This window comes from Apodemus sylvaticus, chromosome 1 (assembly GCF_947179515.1).
Source record: "Apodemus sylvaticus chromosome 1, mApoSyl1.1, whole genome shotgun sequence".
Lineage (NCBI taxonomy): Eukaryota > Metazoa > Chordata > Mammalia > Rodentia > Muridae > Apodemus > Apodemus sylvaticus.
Genome location: NC_067472.1, coordinates 96,521,194 through 96,539,047, shown reverse-complemented (window position 1 = coordinate 96,539,047; position 17,854 = coordinate 96,521,194). Strand labels below are relative to the sequence as shown.

Below are 17,854 nucleotides of genomic sequence, written 5' to 3'. Positions count from 1 at the left end.
TCAAATTTGACAGGACATGAAGACAGGACAGGAGCAAAAGAGAAGGGCAGTGTCCCCTTAAGGGAGGTCAGAGGCTCTGCGGAAGTTTTGCAGATGCTCTGAGCCACCGCCATTGCGGCCGGGAGACAAAAACCAACAGCACCAGAAAAGAGCAGCATACTCCGAAAATGGCCGGCCGGCAGCGGCGCTCGATCAGGGCCGTGTTACCCAGGCTTCCCGGGTGCTGGCGCCACCAGCTCGCTCCGCCCACCCACACGGAAAGGAAGAGGCGGGCGCCGGAAGCCGCTGACGTCAGGAGCCCCTCCCGAGGCCCGCCTCCGGGCCGGAAATGAAGCATTAGTCCCACCCCCGCGCCTGCTAACTCGCGAGACTTCGGGAGCTCCTCCCTCTTTCCTTTCTGCCACCGCCATGGTAAGTCTTCTTCTCTCGGCCTCCCCTTCATCGTGGCGGCTCGGGACTCTGTCTCCCTGCCTGTCGGCTGCTTGCTCTGGTCTTAGTGGGCCTCCATGTCTGAGCGTAGCCTGCGGGGCGGGATGGCCCACTTGGGTCTGGGGCGAGGAACGCGGAGCCGCGTGTTCCGATCGGAGTTCGGATGGCTTGGACGCGTGGGCCCGGGCGTCTGAGCGCGCTCCCAGCCTGCAACCTCAGCGGTGCTGAGTGCTCCGGAAGGCAAGTTCGGGTTTGCAAGCATAGTCCGGGCGGGCATGCGTTGCTGCCCTCTCCCAGCCTCCCCTTTCTTTGAGCAGGCCTAACCATTTTGCTGTCTTCTCTTGCAGCCATCCAGACTGAGGAAGACCCGGAAACTCCGGGGCCACGTGAGCCATGGCCATGGCCGCATCGGTAAGTCGGGGCCTCCTAGGTGTTTGAGTTTTGTTGGGAAGTAGACAGCTCTGAGCCGGAAATACTTTTGCGGTCTGTGAGCAGCAGTTTTTCTACTTTATGTTGGTGGTGGGGTGAAAGCCAAACACATACTGCTTGGGTGTGGAATGCCGAAAAGGTCTCTTCCTCGATAAGTCATGCTTAGAAACGGATTGTAAACTGAGAGCAGACACAAGGGCATGTGAGTAGCTGGAAGTCATGTAGCTTTGTGTGCCCGCAGGTAAGCACCGCAAGCACCCGGGAGGCCGCGGCAATGCTGGAGGCATGCACCACCACAGGATCAACTTTGACAAATAGTGAGTGGGGGCAGTGCCCAAAAGAGAAGAGAGGGCGACTTAGAACAACTTCTCTGGGAAAGGGCTTGTTAACTTTAGTTATTGCTAGCTTTAGTAAACTGCATGTGAACTGAGGGAACCTGTCCGAGGCTAGAGTCACGCTCAGGTATTGCTTGTTGCCTTAGTGTGCTAGAGTCCTCGAAGAATAACTGCTGACCTTATTCACTGGCTGTGGACTTTCTGGCACAGTCAGTCACCAGGTTAGTGACATGTCAGGCTAACCTGTTAAGTTACTTTGGCTTCTGTCGGCCATATTTCTTTAGAGAACCTTGGGGGGGGGCTGTGCCAGTGAGTGACCTGACTTAAAATTTATATCCGGTGCCTGCTGTGTCAGTGTTTACAATAGTGAACATTTACACTCGCTAGGAGGTAACGCAAAGATGAGCTTACTAGGGCTGAGGATCTGAAGATGGTTGCCTTCCCTTCCCAGTCATCCAGGTTACTTTGGGAAAGTTGGTATGAGGCATTACCACTTGAAGAGGAACCAGAGCTTCTGCCCAACTGTCAACCTGGATAAATTGTGGACGTTGGTCAGCGAGCAGACACGGGTCAATGCAGCAAAAAACAAGACTGGAGCTGCTCCTATCATTGATGTTGTTAGATCGGTGAGTGGATTGGCTTGTCATTTTCTTTTAAAGATTTTACTTTATGAGTAGAAAGTCAAGTCCCCACTGCATATATGCTACATGGCCCACCCCGCCCAAGCAATCAAGTATGGGTTTCCTAAATTAATACATACATATAATATATATGTGAGAGAGCGCGCCATTACCTATTACAAAATTGTTGGATGTTGGCGGTAATTGGTATCAAATATTAACTCTTCCTCAATTTGGTCCCCACTTGTTGAGTAAATTCAGAAATCAGATCCATCAAATATTTTCCATTTCTAACATGCTTGTTTTGTTTTGTTTTTTTTTTAACTTTGAGGTATTTAGTTGGTCCAGAATGGTCTTGAGGCACAGCTTGGCTTTTGCAGGTTAAAACCTGTTCATTATTTAAGGACCCATGTTGTTTTTTAAAGTACCCCCATCTCTCCTCCAAAAACCTGCCTAAGTGCGGAGCCCCAAACCATGGGGAAGCTTTCAGGAACCCATCATTCCCAGCCCATATCTTACCGGTGTTAGAGTAGCTGGTCAGGAGTGGGAGGTATGCGTTTAGCCGAGACTAGAGTCACATCCTGACATGATAACTTGTCCTGGTGTGCTAGAGTTCTCGAAGAGAATCTGCTGGTCTTGATTCACTGGTAGGGGCTTTCAATGTCCCTGTTAGTGCCCAGATCAGAAACACGGCCTATCTGGGACTGCACGTGCTGTGCTTCCAGACCTATGGAGGCGCTGTTGGTGGGTCACTATGATGCCATATCTATCTACATTTGAGTTAAAGGTCAGCCTTTCCATGGACAATCAGAAAGGGGTGGGGATAAGTCAAATCCTACCTGAATCTTGGGGTGTTGTGCATCTGATGTATATTGTGAATCTTTTTCTGTTCTAGGGCTACTACAAAGTTCTGGGCAAGGGAAAGCTCCCCAAGCAGCCTGTCATCGTGAAGGCCAAATTCTTCAGCAGAAGAGCTGAAGAGAAGATTAAGGGTGTTGGAGGAGCCTGTGTCCTGGTGGCTTAAAGGCTATTCTGGGGGTTAATTAAATACTAACATTTTCCATGTGGTCTGAGTAGATTTTTTGCATCCTTGTCTGCATGTTGGGAATCTGCCTAACATTCTAGGAGGGTGTGAGGTGTGGGCCCTTGATATTCTATGATAAACACAGCCCAACTTCACAGTTGTAAATTCCTACATCCTGTGTGCTCTATGATAAGTCTTGATGTTCAGAGAATTGATGAATACCATTAATTTTAGCTCAAAGTGAAGAAACCTGGTTTCAAAAAATTCTGAGGACCAGAAGTGAGATGGGTTTTCCTGAAAAGTTCTGAGACCTTGTCATCCATATTCCTAACAGTTGACTGGCTCAGGACTGGGCTACTTATTACTGGATGATAAGCATGGTGTACTTAGGGGGAAGAGGTAGCAGGCTCCATCCAGCTTCCCTTTCTCGATGGCATCCAGGGGTTCCTAGGCAGCATGGCTACCTGCAATAGGACATCACGGCAAACTGGCTGGGAATATTCAGAATTGGAGCTGTGGCCTTTGACCTTGGAGTAAATAAAACCAAGACCTGATTGTCTACATCTTTAAATCTGTAACATTAAACCAAAGTTAACACTTGAGATTTTAGGGAATAGGGGAGATTGTATGTTCAGTACTGAAGCTGCTTTACTAGACATGCATATTAAGAGGCAATGTAAGTGGGGGGTCATTTAATAAGGAAAAATTTAAACAGGTTTTTATAACAAAACACACCATTTGTGTAAATTGTCTTAGCTATGAGTTTCATGTCATGATAGTAAAATGTTTCTGTTAGGAGTTGGATATGATGGGCTTGAGAACTAGGGAGTCCAGATCTTGTGTGAAAGAACCCGGAAAATATACATTTTTCCAGCCACATACCAGGTGCTGCGTGGCCTACCCCACCCAAGCCTGTTTTCTCAATGTAACATGGGTGTCTGCCTGCATGTCAGCCCTTGGAGGCCAGAAGGGCACTAGTTCCTCTGGAGATGGAGTTTTAAACAGCTTGTGGGTGCTGGGAATTGAACCTGACCCTGGAGCCCCTAAGTGTACTATTCTAAAGTCAAAAGTTTACATTCCAGTCTGCAAGGGAGTGGGGACAGGCAGGAAGCAAAAGCACTTAAACTGGATATTTTAAGGAAGTCTAGTTTTAAGTCTGTCAGGAAGTCCAGGCTGAAGGCCCCCAACTCTGTCAGTTTTCTGGTTATATTCTCTTCGCCTCATTTGGAAACCCACACTTAACGACCACAATCCTATTTTTGACCTAAGGCCAACTATGTAGGATGCTTTTCTAAAAACTGTTTTGCCTTACCAGAAGACAAACCCCTCCACCTTTGGACAGGTTGGGGCCTACACAGGCATCAGTGGAAAAAAACCCAGGATGGGATTCTAAGTAGGTTAGGATGCAAGGACAAGGAATGTTAGTGTTCACATCCTGCCAATCTGAGGAACTTTCAAGGTCTGTTCTAGCCTGTGGTGGTGCTCGCCTGTTAATCCCAGCACTCTGGGAGGCAGAGGCAGGGAGAAACCCTGTCTTGAAAAAACCAAAAAAAAGGTATTCTATGAAGGCCTTGGTAAAAAACCTAAGTAAAGCCCTTGCTCTCCTAGTTTTTCTTCCTCTTCCCTAGAAGGTAGTTGGACCTTCTGGATACACTTAGGGTTCTAGTGGAAGAAACTAGAAGGTGACATGTGGGGGTCATTGGTAGGGGAGGAGGGAGTCCATGCCCAGTGTTAGCAGTACTTGTACAGACAATGTCACCTAGTGATAGCAAGGGGCAAAGCATCTTTACCATCACTGGAAATGGGACCCTAGTAAGCAGTGGCTCCTAGAGAAGGAAGCTAAATGGGAACTGACAGGTGTCTTCTACCTGAGAATTCAAGTTCAGGGATGGCTAGGAACCCACATAAAGTTAAGCGGTCACCAAGTGCCTAGCCCCTTTGTGATGGTGTGTCATCCAGATTCACCCCCTTTGGAGAGCTGTAGAAACGGAAAGGAACACAGTAGGACTCTTGAGCCAAAATGGATGTACAGTTTATTGAGAACATCTGTGGATGGTGGAAGGAGAAGTGCTCTGTACCGCATCATGGCCACCACTGACTGACGGGAGCTCCACTTCCATGACTCACTGACCATGTCAGAAGGTGGAAGGAACAAGGACCAGGACCAAGTGCCTGCCTCTACATTGCAAATAAGGGCAAAGTGGTCCTTGCCTTTCAGAAACAGGCTTGGCAGATAGGGGAACTACTAAGAAGAAAAATAGAAACTCTAGATTTAAAAACAACCACGAAAACAGTCCTCTTTTAAGACAGCACCTGCTCTCCAGGGCCCCAGACTGGCAGCAGGGCCTCAGGCAGACAGGCCAGAAGTCTTCAGGAAAGAAACATCAGTGGTTTGGCTGAGACAGTCAGCTGCACATAATTGGCCAGTCACCAGCACCCAGCAAGACTCCATCCATGCTCAGACAAGGCAAGAAAGCACCTGGCCCTTTGGGAATATACAAATATTTACCAGATTCTCTTTGCTTGTTACAAAAACAGGAAAGCTTACAGCAGATTATTTACAAACAGTATCCTGGGATATGGTGAAGGCAGAGGTGGACTGGCTTGGAGGTGGGGTCTGTAGAAGTAAAGTAGCCGCTGGGCCCTCTCCCTGGGCTCTGCAAAGCACTGGAAAAGGCACTTAATTCTTCTTGTGGAGGAACTTCATCTTGTTGCCTGGGGGACAGAGAGGGCAAAGGTAAGGATGTTTCATGAACCCTTTCCTTGTAAAAAATCAATCTGACAGGAGCGACATCTCTGATAAGGTAGGGGAAACACAACTTAGGACACTGAGACCAGCCACTGTGTGACTTTGGGCTACACTATGTACCTGTAGCTTGTTTCCTTTATAAAAGAAAAAGCAAAACAACAACAAAACAATAAAAAAAAAAAAAAAAAAAAAACCAACCCTGCTGTGATCCTGAAATCACACTAGCTGAGCTCCCTGAGGGAGTGAGGCTTTGCAGAACTGGCACTTTGGCATTAAAGTCTTCTGTATATTGCAGCCTAGAACAAAGATGACTAGCACTCAACTCATGTGAACATAAGAGATGTACAACAACAAAAAAGAACAAACAGCTTATGGTCGAATCTGTGGCTCCCTTTGTGAATGCTGTGCTAAATGCTCTTAAAGCAGTAGCTGAACATCTCTTCCTCACAGGATTTCCTCTTGCTCGTCGACAGCCTTTGCTGGCCTAGATTCGCAGTGTTTTAGGAAAGCACCCAGTGGCTATCTTCATTAGTAACAAGTGACTTACCCAAGCCACGCAGAAACTTGTTCATCCCGCTCTGCTCAGTGTCAGGGAGCTCTTCTAGATACTGCTCCACTCGCTGCTCAAAGAGGCCTGCGAAAGATGGACCGCAGGTAGAGGGAGAGAAAAATGGCCACATGAATGTATGATGGATCACACAGTGCCGATGCACAAGGAAAAAGGCAGACATCTAGTCTAACAGTTGCTGGTTCATTTCAATAACCTAATTATACTGAGTCTAAAGAAGCCCCCCAGACCCCCTTCCAGTTACTGGGACCTTACCCTTTGCTCGACACTTTCTTAGCTCCCTGTCTTGGATGAAGCCAGCAAACATCTGAGATTCCATGAAAACCTCAAGAAAACGGCGGATACTTTTGGAGGCCACAGACTTGCGGAAAGCCTCTCGCTGAAAAGCCCTTTCCCCCTTCTCACTGTGTGTCAGGAAGAGGGAGTAGTGCCCCACAGTCTCCACAAAGAACCGGATAAACACCTCTGACACAAGTCCATTGAGGGTATTACATTCTAGAAGGGAAAAGAAAAATCACTGACATTCATTCAGCTCAAGATACTATAAGACCATCTCCAATCTCCCATCTAGTCTCTTCCCAACAAACTTCTAACCACCACATACTGCCCTTGAAACCATCAGTTGTGCTCCAGAGCCATCACCTAGCCTATGAGCTCCTGGGGCTCAGGACTTCTCTAAGCATGGAAGTTGGCGATACTTCCTAGAAACTGGAGAACAAAGCATCACCTTTTCCACATCCCTCACAAGTGAAGAAGGTCCCTCCATCTCTGGCAGTGGCTTGAAACAAAGTCAGCAAGAATTCTGTAGTGCCATGTTTGGGAGCAGAAAAGGCACTAGGCCTAACTAGAGTGACCCAGTTCCTGCACCCAAGCTTCATCAGCCAGAAAGGGGCCGGTGTAGATTTCAAGGTCTGTGTCCAGACTCGGAGCAGAAAGATTCTACCCTCACCATCATCAGAGTCACTGTCAGAATCCTGGGAGATCAGCTCGTTCTTCCTCTCCAGAGCCTGCTCCAGAGCAGCTTGTAACTTTCTAGGTAGCAGTGTGTCCTCATCATCCATCTGCAGAAGGAAAGGACAGCAGGGGTGATCACAGCTGACACTGATGAACGCTGGATGCTAGGTAGGCCCCGGTCCAAAGCTCAGAGAGCTCCCCATAGCATCGACACTATTATCACCCTTGTATAATGAGTGAGCACAGAAAAGTTTGAAAGAGATTAAAGAGCAGCTAATTGATTGTACACCGTGGCCTGGACCATCCAGGAATCCCTACCCCATCTTCCTTATCCGACTCTCACCCAGGTGGGAAGTCCAGTGGGCGTGGAACAGGGAGACCGGCCTAACCTGTACTGAGAATGCTGTTCCTGACTATACTCCGGTGCAGTGGCTGGATCCTGGTGCTTTAAACTTGGGAGTCCTCAGCTATGTCAGTGGTTTGTAATAGGCTGTCTGTTCCCCAAGGGGACATGCTAGGTTATGCTCCTTTATGAGAAGCCAAGAAGATTCCATGACTAACGAAGGCTTTTTGTAGCAATCACTCACTATAAACCTTTATATTACAAAGCACATTTTAGCAGTGTTTATAATCCCCAGAACATCTCCGAGAGGTGTTATCTGATGAAAGCACTGGCTCAGAGAAATTTTGAGGTACATTTTCTGTTTTTAGATTATGTGCTCAAACATAGAGACCCTATCTCAAATGAAAACAAACAAAAACAAAACAAATAAACGATCACATATCACCCAGACAGAGCCCAAAGGTGAGTATTCAAACTTTCAGGTCTTATTCTTTGACATTGCTACCCAGAAAATCTGGGTATGGTGATACATGCTTACAATTCCAGCACCCAAGAGAACTATCATAGTTCCAGGTCAGCCAGAGCTGGACAGTGAGACCCTATATCCAAGAAAAACCAACAACAAAAACTAGAAAGGCAGATCCCACTGGGGTTAAGGGTTCTGAAATCAGCTTTCTCCACCCCTGCATATTTTGTGAGTTTGAAATTTAGAGCTCAAAAAGCAGGCTGTGTGGTGCTTGAGTGCCTAGTCCCTTCCTGGAGGGCAAATCCAGGTTCTGTAATATGCTGCTCTTACCTGTCGGATGAATCGGTCAGATCCCAGATTCACCATCAGTGCCTGGGAAAGGGTCAGAGGCAGTGATCAGGGACTGATTCTTGCAATGCCTTTGATAGGTGTCCAGACCTCCCATGTTCCCAGGGACAGATGATAGGAAAGAGTCAGCCAGATAAACCTCCCAGGAGAAAGGACAGAAGCTGTTTGAAGGCGAGGTCTGAGGTAAGAAGATCCCAATAGCCTTTCTCTCCCCGCCCCCATCTCCCAGCTGTTGCCCCCAGGTGGCTTACCTCTTCCACAGGCAGCTCCTTCAGTTTGGGAAGGGAGCTGGAGAGCAGGCCAACCAGGAAAGGGGTGGGACAGCAGACAATGTCAATCATGGAGGCTGGGAGGACAGGGATGAACGTGTGCTGCCAGGAGAAGGGGTAGAGGAGGGCCACCACCGCGTGAGAGCAGCTGGACAGGGTACTGAGGGACAGACAGAGAGACAGGGCACCTGAGCCCAGGGCCGACACCCTCAGGAAGGATAAACAGAAACCACAGGGGCTCAGGATATCCTTTGATGAGCTGTACTTTTAGGGACTCTACCAAGAAACAGCCACAAAGGTATGCGCTCAGCACACTTGAACATACAAAGGATTCTGCATGTATATGTGTGTCTGTGTCTCTTTCACACATGCAATGCTTGCACACTCACCCCCAGATGAGCTGGTGGGAGTAGTAACTCAGGCTAAGAAGACCAAAGGAACTTAACACAAAGTTTCAGTGTGCAGGAGCTGGAAAATCCTGCAGAAGTCTCAGTCTGTTCTGCCTTTCACAGCCGTGTTCTGTGGGACACCCAGTTTGGCATAAGAGGCAGCCAGGACACAGCCAGTTTGCCATCTTCTAGCCCAGTCCTGCTCTGCCCTCCGGCCTTCTATTTCTTTCTCCTGAGCTGGTAACAAATATCTGACTGAAGGGAGAGCGCAGGAATCAGATGTGCGGTGGCCTCACTGGGGTCATCCCTTTCTTGTCCTAGAGGGGGCTCCCGGCCTCCACACCTAGAAGCCCATAGGGCTGGCTACAGGAGCCCACAGGCTACAGGAGCCCAGTGAGCAAAGAGAAGCCAGGAGGACAACCCCAGTGGGGCAAAACAGCACACACACCCAGCTGTGCAGAGGCCTGGCAGACAGACTCACAGCTGACCTGTCAGGAGAAACGCCACAGAACCTCCAAACAAACCAAATGCTGTGGTGAGCACTTTAGAAGCAGTTAGCTATGGGCTTATAACAGATGATCATTTGAACCCTGCCTGTTAGACAGCACAGCAAGACCTACATTTAAAGAAAAAACCCTCCCTTAGGGACCATATCACAGATGAAGATACAAAGGCCTAGAGCCCAGCTCATTTTAAACCTCACTTTCTTTTGCATTAGTGGACCTCACCCACCACCCAGGAAAACTCTGGGCCCCCTGGGCCTATTGGCACATAACTGTCATACTAGCATTTAGGAGACAGGTTTGTGAATTCCTGGCCAGTCTGTGCTACAAAGCATAGCATGTTTGGGATCATTCTTGGTTATGTTGTGAAGTCTACCCCATACCCAAAAAGCATCTGGGTTCTCCCTGGGAGGCTGTAGCATGGACTCACACATTTACACCTAATCCCCCAATAGAGAGAAAAATTAAGACCTATATATTACAAAACCAATCCCTGGTCTTTTTCTCTAAGACCATGGATAGTCATAGGAAACTGTCAGCCAGGGCCTTGTGTGACTAACTTGTCACCTAACAGGCACCTAAAATACTGCCGTGCCCGGAGACCTAGGTGCCCTGACCCTGAAAGCCATTCTCCTGAGGACAGCAGGAAAAGTGATCTGGGAAAGACCTGGAAAAGGTCTGCTTCTAGCCAAGGGACACACTGATCTCCACAAACTACCAAAAAAGGGGGGAAGGGCGGGTTTTATGAAAAACTTAAAGGGCACAGAGCAGGCATGAGCTGTGCAGGAGCCGCTGCAGCTGCGGTGAGGTTTCTCTGCAGAGGGGCCCGTCCCCTCCAGGCAAGCAGACTCCCAAGACAAGGGCAGCTTTTGCCTAGGATCCAAGACTGGTAACCCCTGTAGGCCAAGTGGACCAAAAACAGGACCCTGGGGGCTTTTCTTCTGGAATGTGCTTAGAGGCAGCAGCAACCACAGGAGGCTATCTCTGTTTAATAGCCCTACAGGAGCTGTACTTTGGTGTGGGTGGAAGGTAGGGTCAGCCTGGAGTAGGAGAGGTACTGATGTGGGTGTCTGTGTGTGACACCTTCTGAAATAGAAAACTCAGTGTCCAGGTACTGTCAGGGGCCACACTCCAATCTGGCTAGGCCACACCAGACAGAATTCCACTCTGCCATTCATCAATAGTCTTAGCTGCCAGATCGGGCCCCTTTACAAAGGCAAGATAGGCCCTGAAATACCTAGAGAAGTGGTCCTCATCCTTCCTAGTGCTGTGACCCTTTAATACAGTTCCTCATGTCCTGGTAACCCCCAACCATAAAGTGATTTTCCTTGATACTTCATAATTATAATTTTGCTGTCACGAATCATAATGTAAACGTGTGTTTTCCTATGGTCTTAGACAACCCCTGTGAAAGGGTTGTTTGAATCCCCAAAGGGGTTGCGACCCAAGGCTGAGCATGGCCGAGACTGCAGTACTCAGAGCTCCACAGCTATGAAGGGAACAGAGAGAGGTAGCCTTCACTTCTTAACTCAACATCCATGGAAAAGTAGGCAGCTCAGAGGGGGGCAGTGGCACCCACCTCTAATATCAAACTCAGGAATGGAGCCCAAGGATTGTGAGGTCAAGGCCAGCCTGGGCCTTGACCTGTCTCCAAACAGCAACCACCAATCTAGTTTTTCCTTCTTCTTTCCCTGAGCTGAGCATCGGCCTGGGTTCCGGCCCACTGCCTGAGAGAACAATTAGGAGAGCTCCTCTTTTCAACCACCTCCTCGTGCAGACAGAAGAAAGCACACCAGGGACTTGGCTCCCACTAGAGGAGAGGGCAGCAAGAGCCAGATTGTCACCTCTGTCCTACACACCTCTCAAGCCTCCATCTTGTCCTTCTCCACAGCTCCCTGGAACGTGGATTATTTCTACCCACCGGCTCTCCAAGTCCCCCTCAGCCGGCCCTTACAGAATACCTTAGCAGCCCTCCACAGCAGCCTTCCTGGAATCTATTACCCCTGAAACTCAACATCCTGCACAGGCAGCTTGGCTGTGGTTGTCTGCCACTTACCGTCTCCACATAGTTGTTCCTGCACCTGGACATACATGTCATTGCACAGGAAGTATCCCTCCCTCTTCTTCTCAGGCCAAGTCCTCAACTGGGTTCTCAACCCTATACCCATCCTCTCTCCACAGGTCTGCCAACCCTTCTTTATGTCATCTTTACCTGGACAATGCACATATATAAGCAGGAACTCTAATACTACAATGTGTGGGATACACCAAGACTCGTAAAAATTTGCTAATTTCATTAATGGATATGCCACCTGCTCCCTTCTTCTGTGCCCTCTGGGCCATACCTGAGCTTATCTGCTACAAAAATGACTCTGCGTTCCAACAGCAATGAGGCAAAGATTCGGATAAGCTGGCGCACACTGAGGCAGGTGAAGAGGCACTCAAAGTCCACGTGCTCCAGGCGGGAGTCCATAGGCCGACGCAGCTCTAACACCTGCAGGGTAGTGAAGGCAGGGCAGAAGCAGGCTGGGGGGGAGCCCAGACTGCACGCACAGCCTGCTGGCTGCTTTCCCTTACAGCCATCTCCTTCCTTCCGAGGCAGAGACCCAGGCTCCCCTTCCTTCCGATTCCAGCTCTGCTCCCAGTAAACACCCAGCCTATGGGCAGGAGGGCTAAGTGTGAAGATGGAAGGCACTAGGGACCAGACATAAGCTTTGAGGAAAGCAGGGGAAGCTAACTGCTCCCACGAATACAGAGACCCAGGGAGTCACATAGCCCCATTTGCTGAGTCTCTGCCTTCTTTCCCATCTCCTTCAGCACACTGACCAAATGCACAGTGAACCATTGTTCTCTAGGCCAGAGGAAGAATGTAGTACTTAGGAGCGCTGGCCTCTACCATGTCTGGAGAGTCAACGCTGCTGTCCTTGTTGCCATGTCCCCTCCATTTCCTATGACAGTTTCCAATGGCTGTCCTGCCTTCCTGCCCTTTATCTCTACCACCACAAGCCCCGTACTAAGGATTAGAAAAGATCTGGCTATTCTAAAAAATCTTGCAAGGACACGGGACTGTCTTTATGAAGCCAGGCCTACATGCATTCTCCTCTAAGGACTACTCAGAGGTCTGTGTGACAGACTCAAAGCCCCTTTCCTGGAGGCGCGCGCGCGCGCGCGCGTGTGTGTGTATGTGTGTGTGTGTGTGCAAGTGACCTCCGCAGTGACAGGGGAGGAACTACTAACTCCTCATCTGTAGAGCAGCAGTGATCTGCAGGCTTCCCAAGAACTGGGGGTAAGAAACTATCCGGTATGGCCTTGTGGTGGCAGCTAAGCCCCCTCGAGGGGCGTGCCCCAGGGGTCTAGACTGTGCTTGCTTCAGGTCTGCTCCAGCCACTCTTACAGTGCCTCATTTCTCATCTCTGGCTTGGGTTACTCCCAGTCCCCTAAGCACTGTTTGCTTTTGCAAGTGAAGGAATTCTTAGCTCAGTATTCACCACCCCGGGTTCTGAAAACCATCAACAGGAATGAAGGGGGCTGCAAGAGCTGTGTGCACTGTCTTTCTTGACAGGCAGTGAATCCCAGGAAGATCAGCACAATGGAGGGCAAGGCCTACGTGCTTGATGGGAAGAGGCTGAAGGCGTGCCACAGCAGTTATGTCAGAAGCCTTGTATCCTGCCTAATATCTGTTCCCATCCTAAAACAAGACAATGCAAAACTCTGTAGCCCTGCCTCCTGGGAGCCCTGCAAGTAGCAAAAATAAGTGCTACTCTCTGGCTTCCAGCCTCTAAGTCCCAGCCCCAGGCTGCCCCTGCCTCTGGGAGCTGGGAATCTGACAGCAGCAGAGTGGAACAGCCCACGGTAGCAGCAGGCAAGATGGGCATAGTGAGATCTGCAGAGAGGCCTGGCAGTGCGTCTAGGACGAGGAGCTGGCCCTGCCCACTTCTGGGCAGTCCTGAGAGTTTGAGGTGTCTTACAGCATGAGTGGCTTGGACTCCATAAGAAGGAAATTCCTTGAAGGCGAAACCAAGAAGACTCGGGATAGGAAGTAGCCCTGATTAGAGAGCAGCAGCCAGGCCTAGGAAGTGACCTAGGAAGAGGGGGAACTGAAGAACCCCAGGGCAAGCCCTTGGGCTGTCAAGGCAGGGTCAGCCATCCTGCCAACTCATCAAACTCCGAGTCTCTCTAATCCCAGGACATGTAGAGACTCTCAGGAAGATGCCAACAGGCGTGAGTCACTGCCTGCACGGCTCTGTGACTGAGGTCAGTCCTCCTACTCTGCGGCAGTCGTTTTCATCTTCCTGCCTCTTACTCTGAGACGTCCCCTTCTTCTCTACTCTCAGGAAACCACAGCCATCTAATGAGACCCCAAGTCCACAAGCCACCATCTTCCCCTTCCTCTCCTAACAGAAGAGAGCCCCCATGAAGACCACTACCTGCACCTTCTGGTGACAGCTGGTTGTCCTTCCCTCTTCTGCATTACTAATGTCTTCACCCAGGGCCAATTCCAGCAGCATGCCAACAGCCATCTTCAACGACACCGTCCTGGTCCTCTTACCCTAGCCTCCACCATCAGCTCCACAGTTACTTTCTCCTTCCATCCACCTCCTTGTTCTCCTCAGAGCCACGCCCCAGAAGAGCTGTCTGCAGGAGTCGCTCAGCCCTCACTTCTCCACTCACCCGGTCACCCCTGGGCTCCATCTGAAGGCTGTTCTTTGTCAGTGTGCCCTGCTGCTCGGTGGTACCTGACCGGTACACTACGCCTTATTCCCTAGGGCTCCCTTTCTTCGGCTTCTCAGCCACTTCCTCTCCTATCTTCCAACTTCAGAGTTGCTGCCTGTCTATCACGGGGCCTCTACTTGGGGGTTCTTCAGAAATGGGCTTCCATTTCATCCCCATCTTTTTTTTTTTAAATATTTATTTACTTATTATATATAAGTACACTGTAGTTGTCTTCAGACACCAGAATAGGGTGTCAGATCTCTTTACGGATGGTTATGAGCCACCATGTGGATGCTGGGATTTGAACTCATGACCTTCGGAAGAGCAGTCGGTGCTCTTACCCGCTGAGCCATCTCTCCAGCCCATTTCATCCCCATCTTGATACACACTTTGTTACTGGCTTCTCATGGGTACCTCAAACTTAAATTATAAGACAGAACTCCCCTTCTTGTCCTCCATAAACTCCCATATTAAGCTAGGGCTCCATTACCCATTCCCTTCCCTCGAACAGAAAGCTGTAGGTTGGACTTAAGAATCACTGTCATGGTTTCTACTGCTGGTTTAACTCCAAGTGTTACTGCTTCAAATCCATCTATTTCTCTTCATTTTCCCTACCATACTCTAGCCTAGGCTTCTCCTGCCTGTGTTACTGCAACTGTATTCTAGCTGTCTCCCTGCTTTCACTCCTTCCCATTCTCTGCACAGTAGTCAGAGAATTTCAAGACACATCAGAGTGAATCTTAATCCTTTTCTGGATAGAACCCCAAATTCTTAGCATTGTTAAGTGTGTGCAGGCACAAACACTGGGCGTGGCCCTCGCCTGCCCACCGACGTCTATTCATGCCCTCTAGACATCGTGACCCAGTTTCAAGTGCTCGTGCAGCACCTGCTCTTCTCTGGCGCCTGCCCTGCACCTGTTGTTCCCATACTTGCAATCACCTCCTGTGCATTGCTGAGGGCCCTGGAAAAATGGTGCTTTCTTGGGGGAAGACCTTCTCGGCCCCTAAATTAAAACAGATCCCCTATTCTACATTCTCATAGGATCCTGTTCGTTCTTTTTACAGACACTTAGGAATTAACTATTTATAAATATAACTATTCAACAGCAGGTCCCCTTCTAGGAAAAGAAAAAGTCCTAGAGGACAAAGCTGTGTCGCTCTTTATCCTCAAGACTGCAAAGTTTGGTAAAATCTCCAGTTGTGAATGCTTATAATCAATATTAATCCAGGGTACAAGTCAGCTAAAGTCCCTAGTAGAAGACAACATTTGCTCCCAGTTTCACCTTCTTGTTCTTACTAAGAGAACAGACACAGCGAGCTGTGCTCTACATCTCCAGAGACCGCACCCGGGTTGGCCAGGCTCTTCTTGAGACCCAGCCCAAGGCCAGAAAGGAAGCTGCAGGAATTCCCTACCTCATTGCCAGCACCAGGCAGGAATGTCTTCACTTTGATGGTTTTCCCTGGGGCTGGAAAGGGCGATTCCATGAGACTCCTCATAAAGGGGTAGACCAGTGCAGCTGAGATCCCACGCCGGCGTTCCACCTCGTCTAGGACCTGTGCCCACCACCAGCAGCCCAAAGAGAAAGAGTGTCGGGAGCTGCCTTCTCCGCCTCTTTGACAGACAAGAGGGCAACCTGGCCTCTGACCAAGCTGGACACAAAAAAGCTGTCCTGCCAGGATCTTTGTACCCTTCCTGTTTCTCTTGGCCCTCAGTGACCATTTAGTTCCCTTGTTGGCCTGCTTTAGTCCCCAAGAGGGAGACAGCAGGGCAAAAGACACAGCACCATGAAACAACTTCCTGGGTACTCTTGGCTTCTCTAAGGACTCCAGCTCTGAGCATGGACCAGGCTGGGCTACTACAGAGCAGTCACTGTCAACCCAGGAGTTGAGGAAAAGCCAGGCAGCTCGGCAGTAAGCCAGGCCTGGGAACTCAGGACTCCGAGAACCCACCTGTCCTTGCTCTGTACACCCTGTGTCTCACACAGGCATCTGCAGACACTCCCATGAGAACTGTCACTGGGAGGGGACGAAGTCAGCATCCCTTCCTTACCTTGGAAAACAAGCCGAAGCAGCCCAGGCGGCTGATGACGCAGTACACCTCTGGCAACCGAGGCCCTTTCCCACTTGGCTGGAGAGGAGAAGAAGGAAGAGACAAAGAATGTGTGAATGCCACATCTGTCTCATTTCCCCTGGACCTGATCGTTAAGTACAGTCCTTTTAGTAAGAATGACTCCAAACATCTAAACTGAACCAGATTCCCAAAGAAAGGCCACCATTCCCAGAGGGCAAACTCAATCTCCTACCAAGTTCCAGGTAGGCTCTATCCTTTATCCCAGGAAAACACAACAGTGGCTGGCAGAGGACACTGCAGCATGACAGAGGTTACAGGGTGATTTGTGAATTTACATCCCTAAGGATGCTACCCCAAAGGATGTGATGTCAAGGACTCAGTGACTTTTTTAATTTAATTTTTAATTAACATTTAATTTTTTATTAATTCATTTTATTTTGTATATAAGTGTTTTGCTGCATGCTTGTATGTGTATCACAGGTACGCCTTGTGTGCATAAAGTCAAAGGAGGGCACTGGAGCCCTGGAACTGGGGTTTCAGACAGTTGTGAACCACTATGTAGGGGCTGAGAATCAAATCAGAGTCCTCTGCAAGAGCAGCAAGAGCTCTTAACCACTGAGCCATCTCTCCAGCCCCTAAGAAGGGACTGTGGACACTCTTAGGAACAGGACATGTGACCCTATCTCCTCCCTCCCCATCATCATGGAGGCAACTGCAAAATACCTCTTTCCTCCCCTTTATCCAAGCCCAAGGAAGGCAAAGGCAGAACAAGAGAAGGGAATGACTTTTTATGAAATGTTTCTTAAAACAGAGCTCTAGCTTGGCACTATCTACAAAAAGAGCATGGGAGAGGCGCCTGTACCCAGCTTTACAGAGAGGACGCTGAGCTCATGAAGACTAAGCCACTGTCTAAGCTGGATGAGAAGAAGGTAGCAGGAGTCTGCGCAGTCGTTCTTCCTTCTGTCTTACCTCCAAGCATGCTGTTTTCTGAGAGGAAGGAGGGAAAGGAATACAGAGACACAGGGTAGAGCTATGCTATGGAGTGAAAGAGAGCAAAAAAAGAAAGGGATTTAAGAGGTGCGCAGCTGAAGAAAGAGACACATACCGCGAGCCCCCCCCCCCCAGAACCCTGTTAGACTAGAGTGAGTTCATTCTCCAGCAAGGGGCTGGCAGGACCCCATGGCTGCGTCTGGGTTCGGAGGCCTGGAGTGCCTGGCAAGGCCTAGAGGGGAGGGAGCAAACCAGCAGGTGCTGGCCCCTCATGCAGGCTGCTAAGCAAATACAGATGGGGCTATTTCAGTCTCCAAACCTGCTGGCCACAGTCACAGATCTAAAGAGAAGGCAGAATCTGTTTTGTCCATATTAGGCTTGAAACTTACTCGTCTCTCTTTCCCTCCCCCACTCCCCACCTCCCCTAAAGCCCCAAGTGATTAAATCAAGTATGTGGGATTTGGGTTAGAATCATTGTGTCCAATCTGCAGGAATGCCGAGCCGGTGCCAGCCCCCTTGGCAGGGACCCAGCCCAGGCCCTCTCTGAGTGCGCCAGGACAAACATGCTCTTCCCTAGGGGCAGCAGGCCCACTGCAAAAGAGCACAGCTCTGTTCCGTCCACGTGTTGTCAAAGGCAGCCTTTAAAATGTTCTCC

General features: G+C 49.5%; 2 protein-coding genes and 2 non-coding genes across 7 annotated transcripts in view; 3 read left to right on the top strand and 1 right to left on the bottom strand.

Annotated features, from left to right (window-relative positions):
• The first annotated feature begins 124 nt into the window (after positions 1–124).
• Positions 125–2,876, top strand: Rpl27a (ribosomal protein L27a). Its single transcript, XM_052155158.1, has 5 exons — positions 125–411; positions 777–840; positions 1,100–1,175; positions 1,645–1,819; positions 2,709–2,876. Exons 1-5 carry the CDS (start codon positions 409–411, stop codon positions 2,835–2,837), a joined length of 447 nt encoding a protein of 148 aa, XP_052011118.1. The 5' UTR covers positions 125–408; the 3' UTR covers positions 2,838–2,876.
• Positions 1,298–1,427, top strand: LOC127676517 (small nucleolar RNA SNORA3/SNORA45 family). Its single transcript, XR_007975991.1, has one exon. It is a non-coding gene; the product is annotated as a small nucleolar RNA SNORA3/SNORA45 family (small nucleolar RNA).
• On the top strand, positions 2,375–2,506 carry LOC127676516 (small nucleolar RNA SNORA3/SNORA45 family). Its single transcript, XR_007975990.1, has one exon. It is a non-coding gene; the product is annotated as a small nucleolar RNA SNORA3/SNORA45 family (small nucleolar RNA).
• Positions 2,877–4,847: 1,971 nt separating the features above from the next.
• Positions 4,848–17,854, bottom strand: part of Dennd2b (DENN domain containing 2B) — a 186,324-nt gene continuing 173,317 nt past the window's right edge. For all 4 annotated transcript variants that reach the window (XM_052201508.1, XM_052201501.1, XM_052201502.1 and 1 more), the window contains 9 exons: positions 16,189–16,266; positions 15,552–15,692; positions 11,772–11,920; positions 8,517–8,694; positions 8,248–8,289; positions 7,104–7,215; positions 6,410–6,649; positions 6,134–6,220; positions 4,848–5,552 (listed from right to left, as the gene is read on the bottom strand). In XM_052201508.1, coding sequence (XP_052057468.1) covers positions 5,518–5,552; positions 6,134–6,220; positions 6,410–6,649; positions 7,104–7,215; positions 8,248–8,289; positions 8,517–8,694; positions 11,772–11,920; positions 15,552–15,692; positions 16,189–16,266 — 1,062 coding nt within the window. In that variant the 3' untranslated portion in view covers positions 4,848–5,517. The remainder of the gene's footprint in view (positions 5,553–6,133; positions 6,221–6,409; positions 6,650–7,103; positions 7,216–8,247; positions 8,290–8,516; positions 8,695–11,771; positions 11,921–15,551; positions 15,693–16,188; positions 16,267–17,854) is intronic.